Source organism: Apium graveolens, chromosome 11 (genome assembly GCF_009905375.1).
Source record: "Apium graveolens cultivar Ventura chromosome 11, ASM990537v1, whole genome shotgun sequence".
In the NCBI taxonomy this organism is placed as follows: domain Eukaryota; kingdom Viridiplantae; phylum Streptophyta; class Magnoliopsida; order Apiales; family Apiaceae; genus Apium; species Apium graveolens.
The window spans coordinates 145186206-145208815 of record NC_133657.1 but is presented as its reverse complement, the minus strand read 5'-3'; the positions used below and the strand labels follow the sequence as shown (position 1 = coordinate 145208815).

Sequence of the window (22610 nt, the reverse complement as noted above, 5' to 3'; positions counted from 1 at the left end):
ATTTGTAATAAAAAATTAGCTCACCAGTTTTGTTGAACGGAGTTAAGGATGCTGGAATTGGAGCTACTTTCTTACCGGTTCTTCGATCTATTCTAAGTTGATTAATCAAAACTATGTTAGGATTTCCACCTACAAGATTTGAGTGATAAATATAATTGTTGCCATATTTTGAAGACCCAAGTCTTATCTTGCCATCCAAAGTATTGTTCACAAACTTTCTATATTTCTGCATTACATATCAGTTCCACAATAATCAATATAATGAAGATTATATCTACAGTTAACAAAATGTTAACAAAAGGAAAGTATTAAAAAATAATCTTCAATTCTAAATATGCAAATATATACAATAATAAAGGACATATTTCACAAACCTGCAAGTGACTTCCCACTTGTTTTCGCGTGATTTCGGGTGCATTCATTTCTTCCAATATCATGTTTGGATTAGCATCTGTATTAAAAAATATATGTCAACAATCACATATATAAAGTCAATTCATAGATATGTGATGTAGCTTACTATGATAACCGATGATCAAAAGAGCTTCAACGAATCGAGTGTGAAGCCTTGGTGTCCAAACAATCTTGTTAGTCCCTTCTGTATAAAAATTAAAAGTAACATAATATTATTAATTCGACCATTACAGTATATATATCAATTAAATATTATTTAAGGGGTTCTTACTTGTTGGTTTGTCATCGGAATTTTCATTAACAGAAGAGAAGCAAATGTTTGCAGATGTTGCAGATGCTACATTAACTAGAGGTCTTCTAGTAATATCATTATTGATGTTAACACCAATCTTTCTTAATTCACATAACTTCCACATGTCTCTAACATCATCGGCCATTATAGGCTTTACCAAGAAAGACGTGGCACCGCTTGTAAGTCCCTCACCAGTTAGATCGCTGTTGACTTCCTTTGACATCACTGCTCCACATAAGATTAATTTTATTAGTAACCCACAACTAAACTTCATAATATAATTATTCCCTCTTCTTACAAAGAGTGCATAACAAATATAGTACAACAGTTATTCCCAAATTTCTAATAATGGATAACAATATAACTTTCATTGCTACCACATCTATAAATATAATTAACAAGTACATGATACAACTGTTATATATAAGAATAGTTCTGAACTTACATACTACAGGTATTTTGTACTGTTGTGTGATGAGTTTCACAAGTTCAAAACCATTTACTTGTGCCATATTAACTTCCATCAGAATAAGATCGAATAATTTATGCCCTAGTTGCCACACGATGTCCGCGGTATGAGATACTGTGGTTACTGCATTGAAGAAGTCAACTAATCAAATTTAAAAACAAATAACAATATAAAGAGAAATTCACAATAAATTCACATCCTTAATTATTTTTTTGCTAATTAATTCACCTCCTTAATTGTAATTCAGTCTTAAATATTTATTAGAGTACACATAAAATAACATTATTTTGAAAATTAGATCAAATATTGATGAAAACATGACATGAAATCAATGTACTTTTTAATAAATGACAAAAAATCAAGTTTTACTAATTCAGATATATTTACATCCAAAACTTTCAAAAATCAGGATAATTTCTAAAATAATGACGTTCACATATTTCATCAATAACATTTCAAAATTTCTAGCTAAATCACATATATTTAATTAACAATTTATGTAAATAAACATATTATAGGTCTAGTAATGAAAGTAATGGAACAAGTTAGCCTAACTCCACCTTTAAAATTAGCATTTTATATACATATAACACTCAATTAAAACACATTTAATTCTCTTTTCCAAAACTAAATAATTTCAAAAATATACCTTCATAATAATTCCATCTAGTAAGAGAGGCATTAGCATCGGCTAAACATATTGCATCTTGATCCACTAACAAAACTCCATACATGTTTTGGTACATATTAAACTACTCTTAGAACATAAAACTTTAAGCAATAATCATTTGTGTCTATTTTACTTAGTAAAGGCTTAATACTCTACCGAGTTTGGTACTAACAACACAAGTATTTCAATTTATAAGTAAATAGAGATGCACCCCTTCAAAAATATTTCAACGCCTTATAGATAAGGGTAGAAAGAGCATTGTCTACCAAAATAAATGTTACCACGTCCTATTATTACTTTTCATTTCTGTTTATTTTGAAATTAAATGAAACAAAATCCAATAGATATCTGCAAGCATCTCATATATATAATTTTTTTGTCCTTTAGTAATTTAACCTATTGTTTGTGTTTTAGAGCCCACAGTTTTGTTTAAATGGTTGTTTTTTTCTTATCTCTAGGATGTCAAACAGAGTAAACGAAGTTTGTTAGGAAGATGCTATTTATTAGTACAAAATTAGAAAAAATCTAAGTCTCAATAGTAAAATTTTATTATAATTATTTATTATATTTATTTGTTACACTAAGTTTATGGTCAAATAGGTTGAGTTGCTTTGAAACATGCATAAGATGTTACATTATATCCTAATTATCACCCAACCACCAACCAATACTTATTTATTTGTAGTTTTTACAGTAAAATAAGATCAAAATACAAATATAAATTTAATAATTACTTCTTTGAATAAATTGAATGATATCATTATTAATAGTTAAATTTAGGTGGGCAAATTATAAAAGACATATTTTTATTATAGACTTGAATAATTTTATATTTATTCGGTAAATCATTCCTATCATTTTGCTTGATAGATTTCTCACTATTGGTCTATTTTTAATGTAGATGATTGATATATTTTCTTTGAATAGTGCACTTTCAAACTAATCTCAATCACACATTTATAATATTATTGGTAAGTTTGACAACTTATTTTAAATCTTAGATGTATAAAATATGTAGTAAAATATATATCTTTCAAAACATATTTCACACAGGTATCATTATTTCAATAAAATTATGAAAATCTCATACATACGATATGTAGATTTTGAAACTAAACATATATATTATGCAACATGAAAAACATTTATATTCTGCAAACTTAGCATGTTTTGTATGACAAGAACATCACAAAAATAATACCTATTCCCAAGTGAGTCAGAACCGCATAGAACTTGCAAATATAAGAGATTTATAACAAAGGTTATGTTTATGAGTGCAGTTGCAAGGCCTTGATATGAAAAATATGGTTTTTGTATATTTGATGGAAAAATAGGAATATTTCCTTTCACTATTGAGGAGCTGGCGGCTAGAGCAAGTAAAAATAGAGCAAGAGGTATCATAGAAGTGTAACCTATAGAAAGCATCACCAAGATTATGATCAAGAAATGTTTAATCGAAAAGATTTTTCTGGCTATAAAAGTAAATGGTCATCCGACTTTAACAAACATATAGTCATCTAACAAGATAATGCTAGACCTCATATAAGTGACAATGACCACAAAATTATCAAGGTTGCACAAGATGGTGATTTATACATTACATTAGCTAATCAACCATCTAATAGTGCAGATCTCAATATCAACAATTTGGTTTTTTTAGAATAATATAGGGACAACAACATGAGAAGGCACCTAAAACAGTTACTCAATTAGTTGATGGCGTGAAGCAAGCCCATAAAAATGTTAGTCATACCACTTTAAATTACGTTTGGTTGTCACTTATAAATTATATGACCAAGATACTAAAACACATTGGTAATAAAATTATAAGCTCCCGCACATGGGCGAAAAGAAGCTTGAACGTCTTGGGTTACCACATACTCAAATCAATGCTCTACTATACATAGTGGAAAAGGTATTAAATGAGAGAACCAACGATAGTGGATAAGTTATACTCCCATGGAGTATACATATTTTTGATCTAATGTAAAACTCTCTTTTATAAATCTGTACCTTTTTAATAGGGATAAGGAAGTAGCATATGTAATCTTATATTAATGTACCTTATGTGATTATTCTGTTGGATCAAAGATGGAATGTTTACATTTAATTATGTATTATAACAAGTATTTATATTATGTATACATTGTCCAAAAGATGAGGTGTATTTGGTATATTGCAAATCTCTGATTCAAGAAAGACTGATTCGAATTTCATTACTCGTTATTCTGTTGTTGATAGCTACCTGAACAACAGTAGTAAGTATTAGTTACAAATTATGAAACCCATTTAATCTCTGATTTCTAATCATTGACTCTGAAATGCGAATAATGTTAATAATATATACTTAATACACAGACAAACTATTGGTCCTGTTTAAAATACAAGATTTGTTTCATTCAATAAATCATCAATTTTTTCATCGACAATAACACTATAATGAGGACTGGGAAGAACAGATGTGTAGAGACAGGGAAGGCATGAAATAAATTTGTAAGGTTTTTGTATAATGAAAAAAGGGGCAAGTAATTAACTTAACTATAAGTACTGCTTTAAGTTTAATGATAAAGTTTAATGATGAGTGTTGGTACCTGTGTAGTGAATGTAATATAACATAAATTGTTTTTATATTATTATAAACTTACTATTTTTGGTGACGTAGAGAAATAAGAGGGACATTCCAAAATAGAAAACATATAGAATTGACTAGGACAGAGGGAGTAAGCAATTCGATATTTTATTTTAATAAATTACAGTGGTGATAGCGGGAAATTTGGTAGTAAGTACCTACAAAGAGTCAGGTGAGATATTCTATAATGAGTTTAAGAAGAAGGCATGTACACCTTCTATTATGGGCCTAATTAAGGAATTCCAGATAATAACAAAATATTTTAAGTATGGACCGAGTGGAAAAGATCTCAAACCATGAGTTGTAGAGGTAGTGATCGTGACTCTGAAGTGGCATTGAAGTTTGAAGTAGCATTGCGAGTATTCCGATATAATTTTTTCAAAGGGGGAGTTTGCTAGTTAATAAGAAGTTACTTTTTTTGCTTTTACATGTTTGGCCCATAATAAAAAAAATATACTTTATCGGAGATGGACTGCATGAAACATATATCAAAGGTTTTATTAATTATCAACCTAAATTAATTCTAATTTCATTCACTAGAAAATAATTTTAAATGTAGTACTGAAATTAAGTAACTTGTTTCGAGAACTTGCGATTTTCCAATTTGTTACAACAATAATATTAATAATTCATAAGGGGTTCATAACTACCTGAGCTTTAAAAAAATATTTATTATACATTCTTCACTGACTCATAACCCATGGCACAAAATCATCCATGACCATGTTGTGTGACCAATGTGTACGTAAAATATTTATTGATTAATGATCCCACATTTTGACATTTTGGATATGCTAATATTGTTATTAGCAACTAGTAATGACCATCCCCTTTTTAATTCTTTAACGAAAGTAATAGTGATCATGTTTTGTATTAAGTCATAATTGTTTTGGATGCAAATATTATCCATCTTCAATGAATAATGGTGGTCGATAACTGTGATCATTATTTGTTGTTAAAAAATCTTAATAATGTTGATGAAGATCGTCGACAACATGATCTAATACATCTTCATAGAATCTAGGTAGATACAGATGTTCAAATATTTTTTTACTAGGAACTATGGTGTAAATTTCTTGCCTTAGGATAAATGAATGGATGTACATGCTTTCAGTACGAAAGTTTTTACAATAAATGATGCATGTTATTCTGAATAGGCATAATTATATTGAAACCATGCAAATGCGTTGTTTGTCACGTAACGAGCCAAAGTGAAAATATGTTTTTTATTTTTAATTTTCCTGTTACAATTAGGAACGGGTTAACTTGAACAACGTATAAATAAGGTTCAAGTCTAAAAACCTCTTTATTGTTAATTTTGCTAGATGCACAAACTTTGGTACACAAAATACTTACAAAATAATGTGACATATGAGGCATGATGTTTTAAGTAAATTGTTTATGTGAATGCAGAGGGGCACATTCCAATCAATAAATAGCACATGTTCATGCTATAAAAAAAATTGTATATAATTTTATGGATCTAGCATTATTCTTGCTTGACAATGAATGCCCAAAGTATTTTATGATCATATATAATATATTTCCCTTATATATGCATTATTAGGAAGGTAAACCCTCATCTGTGCATCCCTTAAATTAATTCTTACAATACTCACTCGATGATATTTCTTCACAATGTTAATGAACACAACATCCATAAGAATCAGAGATAGTTTTGGTATAAGAAATAAATCCGATCACACATGGGTATCTACTAATATTAAGATTTAGAGTGGGTAATCTCTTCTCAACAAGAAGTCCAATATATAATTTACACAATATAGTCCATCATTCATAATAAAATATACTAGGAAAAGGTAGTGAAACCTAAGAGAATTAAGTAATTATCTATAAAAGATACATAAATAGATGGATTTGACATCTAAAATTCTAGTTTAATTTAGGAACCAAGTCCCATGTAAAATATTCAAGAAAATACTAATCGATCTGCTCGCCTTATGTTTAACTAGCTTATAACCCGTGAGATGCGAGTTTTTTCAAATTTAATCTTTTTTATTTTTTTAAATTCTTTAATATACATATGTATTATTACTTATGATGTTGCTTCTATTGTTTTTATTTATGGTTTGTTATTATATTATTCTGATAAATATGCAAATATTGAGAAAAATATGGATATGGAATTGAATTACAGAAATATAGTAGAATATCTAATCGTATCGAATCTATTGTTACATCATTGTAACATATTTTGGTGTTCGAAAAGAAGTAAAATAATGTAATTGTTTATATTTATGATTTGTTAAATCTTTAATCGAATTCTATCTAGGATTGTATTCTCAAATTTTATCGCAATTGGTGTTTGAATAATTGTAAAACAATGTAATTATTTTCTATCTATGATTGTATTAATTATGCAATTATTTTAATAAGATATAATATTAATCGCCTAGTTTTTTATTTTACCATATCAACGTTTGAGATTATTTTGGATAGTACATGACCAAAGTTTTGGATAAAAAGTCTCTTATACTTATTATATATAAGGATGTAATAATCTTACAAGAATACCATTTTATTAAATATTTACTTGGTTTTAATATTTAGATACTTAACATTAAAAATGTGAAGTCGATCACATAGTTCACGAAAATACATACGTCAACATCACACCAGTATAATCATTGTTTTTCCGAAAATTTATGAAAGTCACATCCATAACATGGCATGTTTGTTCAAATTTGTTATAATTAAATGTTTATTGACTGTTTTTAGATTTTAATCCATGAAATTGGATAACTATCAAGTAAATAGAAGCTGGAATAACTTCCAAGACAGACATATGGGACTCTAGCACAACATAATTTCGAAAGATTATTAGCCGGTGAAATTCAATTGGATTCACATTTTATCTTCATAAAAAAATGACATCATAAGTTATAATAGTTATATTTCTTTCATTATAAGTTACTGTTGAGTTTGAGAGCTACTTTTGACGATATATACTTGGACATACGTATATACTCAATTATGTAGCAAAAAAGTCATTAAAATTAAAGTTAAGAACATTACCCTCTAAAATTAACCTTCTTTAGTAATGTGTTATATAAATTCATCCATTTTCTTGTACTACAATTATATTTAGGCTCACTTAGTGTAATTAAGTCTAATATGAACGCGAAATCAAACAAGCTAATACAATACATACATAATTTTCTTTCTTTTTTGGGAAATGAACTTATCAAAAAAGTACAACATGATTAATATAATACAACAACCTGTAGTGACATTCACTTATTATAAACATTTATAAATAATTTAACATGAATAGAATCAGATAGTGAATTGTTAACAAAAGAGACATTTAAAAATTTATTATTTTTCTCTCCGTAATTTATGTGGGAGGTGTGATTTTTCTCTCCATTCTCGTTCATGAGATTGTGTGAGGCTGTGTAACCATGGCGAATATAGACGATATCAGTGCGCAAATGGCTGAGGTAGATATTGAAGTGGAGGAGAATGAGGAGCTCTGTTTTGATGATGAAATCGAGCAGGGGTCAAATAAGTTTGAATTATGTTTGGTGGGAAGGTTCCTCACCGAGAAGAACATTAACACCAAAGCCATGAGATCTAAAATGGCGGACATATGGAGGCCTGCGATGGGTATTCATATAAAAGAACTGAAGAAGGGGATGTTTTTGTTTCAGTTTTATCATAAGGATGACTTTAGTTGGGTGCAGAAGGGGGGCCTTGGTCCTTTGATGGTGCGATTCTGGTTTTTAACACAATATCTGCAGGTGAAGATCCATTGAAAATCCCGTTGGTTGATGTTTATTTTTGGATTCAAATCCACGACCTTCCTATGGGTTTTATGTCTAAATCTGTAGGGAAGCAGCTGGGAAACTTTTTTGGGTCATTTCTTGAATATGATCCAAACAACAATACAAGCATCTGGAGAGAAAGCATGCGTATCAGAATTAAGGTGGATGTTAGAAAGCATCTGAGGACAAAGAAGAAGATAATAAGAAGAAATGGTGCTGATTTTATTGTTCAATGCAAGTACGAACGACTTGGGGATTTCTGTTTTAGATGTGGTATGTTGTCGCACACCGAGAGATTTTGTCAAAGGAAATTCGAGAGTCAAACTAGTGAGCTGGAGAAAGAATGGGGTGCTTGGCTACATGCACCACCCCGTCGGGCGGCGGGGCAGGAGAAAAGCAAGTGGCTACGGGAGGAGGGTGACGATGCATGGGGCGACAGGTACGGAAAGAATAACAGTAAGGAGGTTTTTTCGGAGGGACAATCGCAGAGTATTGTGAAAGTGGGGAAATCGATAACAGCTGGAGAGAAAATAAAGGGATTTGATTTATCTGATCCTAGTATTCAAAAAAATGGGAGGGAACTTTCTGGTGGGATAAATACTCGTGGTTCGGGTTATGAAGAGCTTGATGGGCTTGATTTGTAAGAGAGAAAGAGGAAAAGATATGGGCCAGTCCAGGTTGACAATATGGATATGGATGGGATCGGAAAAACAACACCGATTCTGCACTTTCTAATGTTGATTGTACAGAGTCTGACAGCACAGTTTTGGCTACGCTTGTGAGGCAATCTAGCCGAACATTATGAATTATGAAGGGTGGAACTGTCGGGGGTTGGGGAACCCTCGAACAGTTCGAGTCCTCGGCGATCTTTTGAAGGATCGTAAACCTGATGTTCTCTTTTTATCAGAAACTATTTCAGTAGCAAGTAATATAGAATTTCTTCGTGTTAAATTTGGTTTTGCTCAGTGTTTCTCGGTTGACAGAATTGGTCGTAGTGGAGGTTTGGCAGTTTTCTGGAAGTCCTATGTTGATTGTCAAATTTCAGGCTATTCTCAAAATCATATTGACCTTCAGTTTTTGAATAATAATGTGGTGACTTGGAGATTAACCTATTTTTATGGGTATCCCGAGTGAAGTAGACGTAAGAATTCGTGGGACCTCATAAGGCAGCTTGCTGGTATGTCTCAGCTTCCTTGGTTGATCTTTGGTGATTTTAACGACTTATTATCAAAGTTGGACAAGTGGGGTACAGTTCCTCATCCTCATCATCTGATGGAGGGTTTCCGTTTGGCATTAGATGACAGCTCTATAACTGAATTAGATCTTGGAGGTGGTAAGTTTACGTGGGAAAAAAGCAGGGGCAAGAAAGATTGGGTTCGCGAAAGGCTAGACATAGCGTTTGCTACAAATTCATGGTGGAAGTTGTTTCCGTTGTGCAACCTCACTGTTCATCATACATCCTGTTCAGACCATGACCCAATTCAGGTGGATCTTTTGAATGTTTCAATCTCGAAAAAAATCTTTCATTTCAAATTTGAGAATACGTGGTTAAAAGACCCTAGTTTTCACAAAGAGGTTGCTGAATACTGGTCGGAGATTCCTCCTGCTCATTTGTTACCTAAATTGTTAAATGTCTCTTCTTTCATGGCAAAGTGGGGTAGGAATTTCTATAACAAGTTCAGGGAGAAAGTGAAGAAGTTGAAAGAGGTTATTGATGGTTTAGTAAATCGTATTGATGAGGAGGGGGTTACCAGGTACTTGGAGGAAAAAGATAAGTTAAATGATCTCTTGTACCACGAAGAAGCTTACTGGAAACAACGTGCGAAGTTATTTTGGTTGGAGGAGGGAGATGCTAATACTAAGTTTTTCCATGCCTCGGCCACGTCTAGGAAGAAGACTAACCTTATTTCTTGCCTTCAATCTGAGACTGGAGTTTTAGTGAATGATCACGAAGGTATGTGCCAAATTGTGAGGAATTATTACGAGAATATTTTTGCAGGATCCTCGAATGTGGTTATGGAGAATTCTTTAAATGCTTCTGTGGTATCTTCTGGGTAGAATAGTAGGTTGGTCGAGGAGATGAGTTTTGAGGAATTTACAGTAGCTGTCAAGCAAATGCACCCGGACAAAGCGTCCGGGCCAGACGGATTGAACCCCGCATTCTTTCAACAATTCTGGAAGCTGTTGGGCAGGGAGGTATAAGACTGTTGTAAGGAATGGCTGTCTAAATGTACCTTTCCTGAAGATTTTAACAATACCAATTTGGTTCTCATACCAAAGAAGGTGGGCGCAAATTCTATGAAAGATTTTCGACCAATAGCATTATGCAACGTGTTGTACAAAATTTTAGCGAAAGTTTTAGCCAATCGTTTAAAGGTTCTTTTACCAGGCTTAATCTCGGAGACAAAATTTGCTTTTGTCCTAGGACGTAGCATAACGGACAATGTTCTCGTTGCTTTTGAGTTGATTCATCATATGAAAAGAAATGCTGGGGGTCGAGAGGGTGAAGTGGCACTAAAATTGGACATTAGCAAAGCGTATGATAGAGTTGATTGGGCTTTTTTGAAGCATCGTATGCAAAGTATGGGATTCTGTAGTAAGTAGATAAATTGGATTATGTTGTGTGTTAATACAGTCTCGTACGAGGTTTGTTTCAACGGTTCTTCGATAGGTCCTATCATTCCTAAGAGGGGCCTTCGTCAAGGAGACCCACTTTCTCCGTATTTGTTCTTGTTATGTCTTGAAGGTCTCTCTAATTCTCTAGACAATGCTGCCGCGATAGGAACGATACATGGATGTAAAATTAGCCCCACGGCTCCAGTGATAACACATCTCTTGTTCGTGGATGACAGTTTTTTGTTCTTTAAAGCAAACACGGAGGAAACGGTGGCAATAAAGGAGTTGCTTAATAATTACGAGAAGTATTCGGGCCAATCGGTTAATTTTCAAAAATCAGGGGTCTTTTTTAGCTCAAATGTGAGGAGGGATAAACAGGAGGAGTTGATGGGCATCCTAGGGGTGTCTGTAGCTCTGGAGGATAGTAAATACTTGGGTTTGCCCTCGTTGGTGGGAAGGTCGAGAAAGAAAGTGTTTGGCTTTATTAAAGACAAGGTTTGGCAGAGGATTCAAGGTTGGAAATCTAAGCCTATTTCTAAAGCGGGGAAGCTGGTTTTAATAAAGAATGTCGCACAATCGATACCCTCCTACTACATGTCCTGTTTTCTAATTCCGAAAACTTTGTGCCAGGAAATCGAAAGAATGCTGAACAACTTCTGGTGGAGCTCTGGTAATGGAGACTACAAGGGTGTAAATTGGTTATCATGGGATGCTATGATTTACCCAAAGTGTAGTGGTGGACTAGGTTTCAGAAATTTACACGGTTTTAATATTTCGCTTTTGGGTAAACATTGCTGGAAATTCTTGCATCAACCACACGCTTTAGTCTCTCGATTGTATAAGGCTCGTTATTTTGCTGATTCACACTTGTTAAGACCCTCAAAAGGCACAAGCTCAACTTCATCTGGACAGGTATCCATACTGCAAAAGAGACATTATTTAAAGGTTTTAGGTGGATTGTAGGAAACGGTGATGACATAGTGGCAGTACAGGACCCATGGTTGCGTCAAAAACGTGATTTTATGGTTGAGAACAGTCACACTTATGCAGGACGAGAAGAGTTGGTATCTAGTCTAATTATTCCTGGGACAAAGCAGTGGAATGTCGAGTTGATTCAAACTCGATTTCAAGAGGAAGATGCACGAGCTATTCTGGCTATTTCTCTCCCCCAAAGGGAGGTTTGTGATCGCGTAGCATGGTCTCATTCTCAAAATGGTCATTATGATGTAAAATCGGGCTATAAGTTCTGGCATAACCAAGTAACGAGCAATGTAGTTGTGACACAGAAGGAAGGGTGGAACAGACTCTGGAGATTAGCTATTCCCCACAAGATTAAAGTTTTTCTTTGGAGGTTTTATCGTAATAATGTACCGGTTAGAAATAGGTTGAAGTTTAAAGGCGTGACTCTGCCTATCATCTGCCCTATGTGCAACAGAGATGTCGAGCATTTGCTTCACATCTTTTTTGACTTTCAGTTCGCTTCTCAATGCTGGGATTATGCAGGCCTAAGTTACAATATGCAGGAGGTTTTCTATGCACCTGATTGGCTCATCCAGAAAATTAACGAGGGAACAGCGGAGGAAGTTAGTAAAGTTGCTATTGTGTTATGGGGTATTTGGTTCTGGCGCAATAAAAAGGTTTGGGAAGGAAAGGCAGTTTCACCTGTGTTAGCAGTGGATTGGAGCAGCAAGATTGTACGGGACTGGAGGCTAGCAATGGCGAACAAAAGCAAACGTGACAATACAACAGGTGGAGTCAAGCTGCAGGAGGTGGAGAAATGGCAACCACCAGAGGAGGGGAGTTTTAAAGTTAATGTGGATGCTGCTATTCAGGAAGGTTCTGAGTCTCTTTCCATTGGCATGGTGATTAGAGACCACACAGGGACTTTCATTGAGGGTAAGGTGATGAGTTTTCCTAGCCCTGAATCAGTTTTTCCAGCTGAGGCGATAGGAATGCGTGAAGCACTCTCGTGGATTGCAGATAAAGGCCTACATAAAGTCACGTTCGAATCTGATTCGTTGCTCACTGTTAAGGCTTTGCTAAACAGGGAGGATAATCAGCTTGAAGTCGGACATATACTTAGCACCTGTTTGGATTGGCTTACAGGAAATCCTAGTTTTGTGGTATCTTTTGTTAAAAGGCATGTAAATAAGGTTGCCCATGAATTGGCAAGATGTCCTTGTTTAGTTAATTGCTACAATTTATTCACGTCTCCTCCAGACTTGTTGTTGGAGACTCTTATGTTTGATCATTCATTCTAATGAAAGCAATTTTTATTCAAAAAAAAACAAAAGAGACATTTGATCCCACATATCAGTTCGAATATATTGTCAAAAAGTAGGTTGAATCTGCTGTGTGTATGCTATGCACATGTGTCTCAAATAATTCAAAATATGTAGTATGTGGGTATCATATTGGTAAACCCTCAAATATGACAAAGAAGTCATAGGACCAAGTATATAATAAATTAGGATTTACAAATTTATGAAAAGATGAATATTGTACATTTATTACGGTAAACAAATTTAATTATGAGTATACTACATTTTTACTATCTACAACCGTTATCAGTTAAAAAAAGCTTCCCTCCACAGTTAAGATAGAAAATAAACACCATAGGGATTCTTCTCATCAGCCTATAAAAATAAATAAATCTCCCGAGGTTTTAATAAGTAATGAAGTAATAACAAGTAATCTTTTACTCCATCATTTTTGAATAAATATCTTTATAGCACCGAAGACAATTCATCACCTTTTTCCTGATATCTCATTTTTCCTCTAAAAGATACATATAATATACTATCATGATAATGAAATGAAGTGGAACTTCCTGCATAATTAAATTCAAAATCGAGCAATCCTCATCATGTTGTTATCATGTTTTTATTCATAAAAATATTACATTACATATAAATTAACACAACCTTACAAGACATAATGACAACCAATAGTCACCTTTTAGTCAGAATTTTATTTATAGAAAATTAAAAGAAGAGTATCTCATGATAAGTCTTGATCTTAAATCAAATGAAAAAGTCTGGGGTTTTTGAAATCGATGATGATTGGGGATGCAATACAAACAACAAAGTAGATATGTGACGTAGCTGCTAAAACTTATTCAAACAAAAGCGACACTTATGCAATTTTTGAGATTATGGGAATTCTTCAAGAATTTAAAGAGAATCATCTACACTCATTATTTTAAAATGTTTATTGTTTATTTGAAATAACTTGAAATTTTAATTAGAGGATTTGATATGAAAATATTTAGGTGGTTGGTAACAATACAAATAAAATGAAGATAATGAACAAATATGTAAATTTATCTTAGATTTAAATGGTGACTTGGCTCAAGTTAATGAGAGAGTTCGTAGCACGAAGTCCTAGCCTATTGTTCATTAAGTTTTTTTGTGCTCAAGTTAGTTGAGATTTCAACAAGGAGCAAATGTGTGTCTTGCATAAAATATAAACACAACAACTCAAAATGCTTTAAGTCTACTATACCTAGCATAATGAAATTCTCTAACAACAACTTCATGCAGAAGTACAAAGTTTTAAACCCTGGATTTTCGATTAATTGGTTATGAATAATATTATGGAAGATAATACTTAATTAACAATTATAGGCCTTTTACTGTGATAGACCCACATCCTGAATCAAGATTGAGTGAGTGCCACTATAGAACCTCAAATAAAATTAAATTGGATATTAACATAAATATCCAAGACTGATTACATTATATAGTTGAAACAAGATTTTAAGACATACAAATTATTACAAGACATCTCAACATTTATTGGGATCATGTCGAAGCATAGCTATGCTAATAAAAAAATCTTTAAAATCAGTTTTACAACAACTAACTCGAATTCATTACATCGTTATAAGTTATGCGATCTAAACTATTTATTATATATCCAAATACATGTGCCTGGTATCTCTCCCATAAAGTTTCTTACTAAGAGCTATCTACACCTATCCTCGGGTCTTACTAAAAATATAAAATGATGACAAACCAAAAATAAGCGAACGCTGCTCAACAACTAGTATATTTTATTTTTCATATGAGTAGAATTCTTTGAATAAATTACTAAAAGCAATTTTAAATAATTCTACCGACATCTCAAGTTATTTAAAAACTTGAGTTATATACAATATTAGCTTTTATTGGTTAAAATTAACAAATCTAATTTATTGGAAAAGTAAAACTAATAACTTTTCAGAACCACCTCATGAATCAAACACTTGCTTTTTTTAACAGTATAATGTTAGTGTTTGTGCCATATGGACAACACTATTATGTTTTGGTTTATACATTTGGATTATTGATGAATATGTTCTCCCGAGTATTCCTTTTATAGTTTATTTTGTCTTTATTTAATATAATTAATTATTAAATTAATAATATTTATGGAATATGATATGCATTTAAGTATTTTGAAGTATTTGATTTGGAATTTATATTTTGAGAATAGTACCAATATTCTTAAAGATCTATAGTCGAATATTATTAAGGGACATCAATTATGCATTAAAATTAGTGTTTTTATTGACCGATGATAACATCTCACTGATCATACATATAGGGATATTAAAGTAAAAAAAAGCACATGTAAACGTACATGGTGCTGGATCTAATATGAAAATCTACGTGTTTGTAGTATCATAAGTAATTCTCACATTCATAATGACATAATGGTCCTTAAATTTGAAACCATTATATTTCTATATATACGAGAACTAATATACTTTACATTAGTATTTACCTTTCATCGTGTAATGGTAAAATGTACTTCGAGTATATTATAAATCGTATGAGAAATATGAATGATATAGAAAATATTAAACCTTCCTAATTTTAGGATTGATATTATTATTTTGTCTGAGCTAGACTATGAAATGTGTGGCCGCTCTCAAATGCTAATTTGAGATAATAGTCTAATAATTGATCAAGTAAACCTGGATTAAACCATGATGAGGATGATACAGTATATGCGTCTAGATTAGTCTATAATATGTGGTTAAAGGGATTGACATATAAAGCAAAATGTTGGCACATTCTCATCTTTAAAAGTAATTCATAACCATTTGTCCCTAGATTACTTAATCTTCATATGACACTTCAACGATTTTGTCAAGTCAATCTTAATTCGTACTGTCATATATTCCTCTCATGATCTGTAAAATTCATAAGACATGAGTCAACAAAACTTCACATATAGTTATCAACTTCTGCGGTTACTTTCTTTGTCATAAAACCCACATGCAAACCATGAATACGAACCCATAAATCTAAGTTGTTTAGTACAATGCATCTTGGATAATGTACATCTTTCATTCGCCCTATAATAAGAGGTATCCTATTAAACGCATCTTGAAAAAAAAAGTTTTCATCCTAACTCCTTAATATAGACCCATTTCCAAGGTTTCTACAATGCCACCAATATATGTTATATGGATGGAATTCCACATTCCCCTTTAACATAAATCCACCCAGTAGGCATAATTTTGCATTGTATACAATCTGAATGTCATCCCAATCAGATTCAGTTGACTCTTCTATTTTTAATCCCCTTTTATCCTCTTTTTCCAAAGTAATGAAACACATTTCTTGAACCATATCTCTTATTGATGCCATATTTTTACAAACGCTTGATGATTGAGGTGGAAATAATGATAAACTCTTACTTACAAACTAAAACATGACAGGAAAAATCTATCTCACCATGTCTATAGATAAGATTGTTGATAACGTGATTTTAATTTATTAGTGCTTGATGTCGGGAGAAGAAGCATGCATTTAATCTGTAATATGAATGTTAAGTATGGTGTAAAATTATAAATGATGAAAAATAATCATATGACGGGGATGTAAGAAAATAAAGGCAAATTAATCTCAAGGTCTCACATTAGAAGAATCAATTTTAATAATAACTACAATAAATTTTACTATTACCAATAACATATTTTGTCAGCATGTCAAGAAAACCCCTTGGTAAAAACCTTGCCTGATAGAATGCTCACTGAACTCAACTATTGGAGTAAAGTAAGCACATAGCTAACCGATTAAGGGTCCATAGCTAAGTTAGCAACTGAATAGTAATAAACTAATAACTCGTCAAAGTAACCAAAAAGACACCACCCACCGATATAATATTTGGTTGGTAATCCTAGCAACAAACTACCAATGGATAATCTGTTGTTAAATTTAGCAACAAATACTTGAAAGAAAATATTGTTGTTTAATTTAGTAACAAAGAATAGTCGATAGATCTAGTCACACGTGTTAGTTATAACACTATGAACAAAAAATGACATAATTTCGTTGTTAAAATCTAAAATCCGACATAAATTTATCATTAAATCTAACATTTATGATGACATTTTGTTGGTAAGCATGCTCAAAATTTTCAATTTTTAACGTTGCAGGTTTTTCTAAATCTATAAATAAGCAAATATTTTAAAAAGTAACAAAATCTAATATTTTTTCATATAATAACGCTTCTTAAGATCCAAAATGGGATAACAGCTGTACTAACATTCAAACCTAGTGCACAATAGTACACTATATCTTATTTTTGAAAGCAGCTTTCAGTTAGTTCGGGCAATTCTGGTTATAGCTAAATGTTATCGTTGTAGCATATATATATATATATATTATGCAATGTAATAAATAGTCAAGTGCATCATGAAAATACTAAATTCACCAACTACATACTAAACCAATTGCTCTTTACTCGTTGTCACCATTCTCACTATCTAAATCAGTGGTAGGGGATAGAGCAACTTCAGCACAAGTAGCCTCGAGAATTTTGGCTATTTGATTCTACATTAGTTTCATATTATCCCTCAGTTTTCATTCTTTCTATTTTCAGCATCGACAAATGACGAACGGCTAGGAATAATCTCCCACCTACACGACCCTGCATTAGATACGTATAAAAAACATTTATCACTCTACGCAAATGGCACTTTGTTTGATTCAACCACACACTTGAGAATTATTTTGTAGTAAAATATTTGGAGATCACGTCTAAATTCTTTTGAACAACAGGAACTTGAGAATTATTAATTATAATTAATTAATTAATTTGGGGAGAAGCTAAAACCTAACTAAAAAAATGGGTGAACAACTCTCCAGCTCTATACATTAAATTTAGTGACCGCTCTTATGTTCTCAAAAATCATTTCCGTTCACTCTCAAAAGTCAAAATAGAGCTTTAATTTGGTGTTTCGATTTAGCCGTGCACTTTTATTTTTTCCAATTTGGGGACCTACAATTTAGAAATTTTAACGTATAATTTTGCAAGAGATTTCGGCTTGGATTCTATTATCTTGTCTTAAATTCAGGTATTTGACTAATTAGGGTTTCTTCTTCTGTTACTTCGATTACTTAAGTTTTCAAAGTTAGGGTATTTTGTGGTACAAGTAGGCATTTTATTAATTTGTGTCTTCAACTTGTGTATCATGTTTACCTTAGCAAGATGAATGGTTAGTATTACACGATGTTATATATAAATGCAAAAATGATTATTTGTTTATGTGTCTTTTATTTGTTTTATAGCATGAGTTGAATCACAAAGAGTGTTTGTTCTTGTTTAAAAGTGTGAATTGAAAATTAGCTAAACCTAATATTTTTGTTTTAAAATTGTAGCTTCACATATTTAGGTTCGTAGTGTTTCACATTTAAGTAGTAAAGTAATACATGTAACTCATGTCAAAAGAGAAAATAATATATGTAATATGTAACTTCAACCAATATTCAAACTGCAAAACCTATATTCAAAATGGAATATAAAAATTTTAGATTATTTTAAAAAAAAAATTATTTGTAGTATTTAAAAAATGTTTTTCAATAATATGAAAAAACAAATTATAACAGTACAAGAAAATGTAGTGATATTGCCTGGAAGTAGCTTCGTTCCAATCAATAAAGTAAAATTTTTATTTAATTTTTTTGAATACCAAACATACGGATCTTAATTATATATTTATTTTAGCAAAGTTAAAAAATAACTAAAATTTTAAAATTATCCTACTTGACTGCATAAAGAAAATCATCCAAAAAAATCTTTTAAGGTGTTACGATTTGAAACGAGATTCTTTATCGTTTAAAAAATTAAAATATTTTTTCGGCGATCTACATATATTAATATATACTAGCGTAAAATCCCGTGCATGGGCTTGTATATATACTGTTGTGCAAGACATGACTTAACATAACAAGACTAAGTCATATTGACAATCCTAAGAATTAGTTGACTTGTAATAGTTTGTGTAATTTGTAAATGTATTCTTTAAGTCTGTAAAAATATTTAGAAGACTATGTGAAGGCCTCAACCCCGGGGTCAGGAGTTGACGTCACTAAACTCAACAAACAGAAATATAAACTACAAAATTATTATTATTATTAAACTAACACGACCCCATACCAAGATCCGATCCAGGTTCAAGTATGATTCAAGTTACACATTATTACAAACCATTTATTCAAAAGTCTGACACACTAACTTATTCAGCAACTCATCAGACCGCACATGGTCTGATACTAACTACCTCTGAGGAGCCGGGTCCTGAAGGGGCTGATACATGGTTCTGCCAAGGTCTGACTGGTCTTCTAGGCATCTGATATATATATATAACAGGTTGCAAGGGTGAGCATAATCGCTCAGCACCACCAACATATGAATATCAAGATAAAAACAGTAATGTAAACAGTTATAGGAATATAGCTATATATCAACATCAAATCCGAAATCTGTAAATCATTTCGAACAACAGTAAATAAGAAAACTGGATATCACTTACTAGCATGCTTTCAACAAAACAAATGTAGTTGTGTGCTGTGTAAGTACCATAGTCCAATTTTAGCATGCTATTCACATTTATTAATCAACTGTATCAATCACTTATTCCCTTATGGGAATCACAAAGCCAAATCAGATACATAACGAATATGTGAAGACAGTTGATCAGGCTATCAACACCAGACGACTCCAACTGCCATCCCATATTCCTGTTCCGGAACTCAAAGACTAGCTAGGTCTCTGACCTACTGGACTAATCGGTTATAAATTGCGCGCAACCGAATTAGCCTCTTACGCCACCTCAATAGGCGTACTCTGGCCCCTATGTATCCCATATTTGATCATTTTATCCAGTTTTCAGAACACTTGTACCTATCCCATTTCATAACCATTCATTTTAACAGCACATATAAAACTGGTTCGTAAATCACTTTTATTAGAGATAGGTACCTTTCGAAGTTACTTTCCCCCAAAACAAGTTTAAAAATTTATTTATAACTACAGGGAATACGTAACTTAAAATGTTCCTGTTCCTTTACGAGAATAAAACAACAGTCTATTCATACGTACTGAACCATAAAATAATGGTCAGGGTACTTGCCTTGCAACGCTTTGCAAAACCCTAGGTAGCTTTCACACTAACTTTAGTCCTTGCGAGACACAACCGGGATCCACAGTAACAAAATACCCTAATTAGTTATACCGACATGCTTGATATCCTCGAATCCTAATAGCCCAATTTGATAACCCGACTTGTATAACAATTATACACACAATCACGTAATCTGTAATCACATAAGGGTAAACGTTTTGTATTATAAAGTACGTTTCTCGGATTCAAAATAAATTTTTAGAAAATTTTGACAGCAACTTTTCTGTTTATAAGCCTACCTATCGATCATAATCGACCTCCAAATTTCACAACAATTCATAATCCACAACTCGCAACACAATTTCCACAATTCCAAAATCATTTACATACGAAACTGATTATACGAATTATTTTATTTATTTATAAAATTTAGGACTCAGATAACAATCATCACGGTCCACCGTTGACTCATCGAAGTTCATCCTCAACGGCGGTACAGTTTATTGGTGCCCGATTAAATACGGGTTTCCAAATAAATTATACCGATTAATAACATTTACTGCATAACAATTCTTTTATTTTACGAAGTTTACTCACATAATTAATCTGCAGGAAATTAATTAATAATAATCAAACCAAAATCACAGAATCAGGAAACCAAGGAAGAACATCAACAAAACATAGCTACACACACGCATACACGCTGCCACAAGCACACACAATCACAGTCACACACACACACAAGTACACACACACACTGATACACACACACAATCAAACACACACACGAACACATACATAATCATATGCATGTATATATATCAGCAATATAGAAATCGAACCATCTAACCTACAAATAAGCGGCGGCTCACTGGAGAAATAGCCAGAAAACGAGTGGAAGATGACCAGAGTCCAGGGAAGCAAAAACGAAAGGAAGAAAGAAGAGAGCCGAGAGAGAAAATGAGAGATTGTGAGGGAGAGACGCACGAGAGAGATGAAGAGAGGAGGGGGAGAGGCGAGTGCAGGGGGTGGGGGTATTGTTTATTTATTTAGTTTTTTCAATTCTTAAGCATCTGACACGTATCAACAAATGAACGAGAAGTGTACACGTGTCCTCTAATAACAATTCGTCCCGACAGTTTACTATTTATGGACCCAAACCACGGTTAAAATAAACACGAAAAACTAAAAATATAGTTTTACAGTGTTATAAATATCCTGAAAATAATAAAAACGTAAATTTCATTTAGAGGAATCAACGCGCAGGTGAAATTAATCCCAAAAATTTCCAAAATAATTTTAAAATTCTCAGAATATTATGAACTTTATAAAATATGAGTTTTGTAATTTTTGAAGAAACTTGGAATTAAATACGGATTTTACAAATAAATTCAATAATAAAATCATTTAAGGATAAATAATTAATGAAATATTGATTTCTCAATTTTATAAATTCCTAAACATAATTATTGATATTATAAAATCATAAAACCAATTTTAGAGAGAATCCAAATATTTATGAAATTAATGCAATTAAAATCACTTTTAAAAGAGAAATGAAACAATGTAACTCCATAATTAATTACACTATTCCATCCTATTCACCAATAAACCACAGATAATTAATAAATTCAAATACACGATTGTCAAAACCAACACACATATTTTATTTAATTAATTATTCAATAATTACGCTTTTAAATAATATGAAAATATACGAGTCGTTATATCCTTCACCCCTTAAAAAGATTATGTCCCCAGAATCTGATTTAACTAAACAAATGAGGATATTTATCAAGCATGTCTGACTCTAACTCCCAAGTAGACTCTTCTACTCGAGGATTTCTCCAAAGGACATTTACTATAGGGATTGACTTATTTCTAAGGACACGTTCTTTACGATCTAAGATTTGGATTGGCTGTTCCACATAGGACAAATATGGCTGAAGCTCAATTGGTTCCTACTCTATGACTTGATTCGAATCAGGAACATAAGGCTTCAACATAGATAAGTAGAATAGATTATGGATATGCTGCATCTGCGGCGGCAACGCTACCTCGTAAGCAACATTCCCTATTTTCTTCAAAACTTCAAATGGTCCTATAAATCTGGGGCTAAGCTTACCTTTCTGACCAAATCGCACTAATCCTTTCTAGGGTAATGATTTTAGCAATACCAATGACCCTACTTCGAAGTTCATGTCTTTTCGATGCAAATCTGCATTCTTTCTCTGTCTATCTTGGGCTGCTTCTAACCTTTTTCGAATCAATGCCACTACGTCTTTAGTCTGTTGAACCAGCTCGGGGCCTAACAATTTCTTCTCTCCTACTTCAT

The 22610-nt window shown here is 32.4% G+C and overlaps 1 protein-coding gene across 1 annotated transcript; it reads left to right on the top strand.

Moving 5' to 3' along the window:
* The first annotated feature begins 9060 nt into the window (after positions 1–9060).
* Positions 9061–11838, top strand: LOC141695989 (uncharacterized). The gene is made up of 4 exons (XM_074500188.1): positions 9061–9351; positions 9448–10213; positions 10505–10831; positions 10895–11838. The coding sequence occupies exons 1-4, from the start codon at positions 9061–9063 to the stop codon at positions 11836–11838; spliced, it is 2328 nt and encodes a 775-aa protein (XP_074356289.1).
* The last annotated feature ends 10772 nt before the right edge of the window (positions 11839–22610 follow it).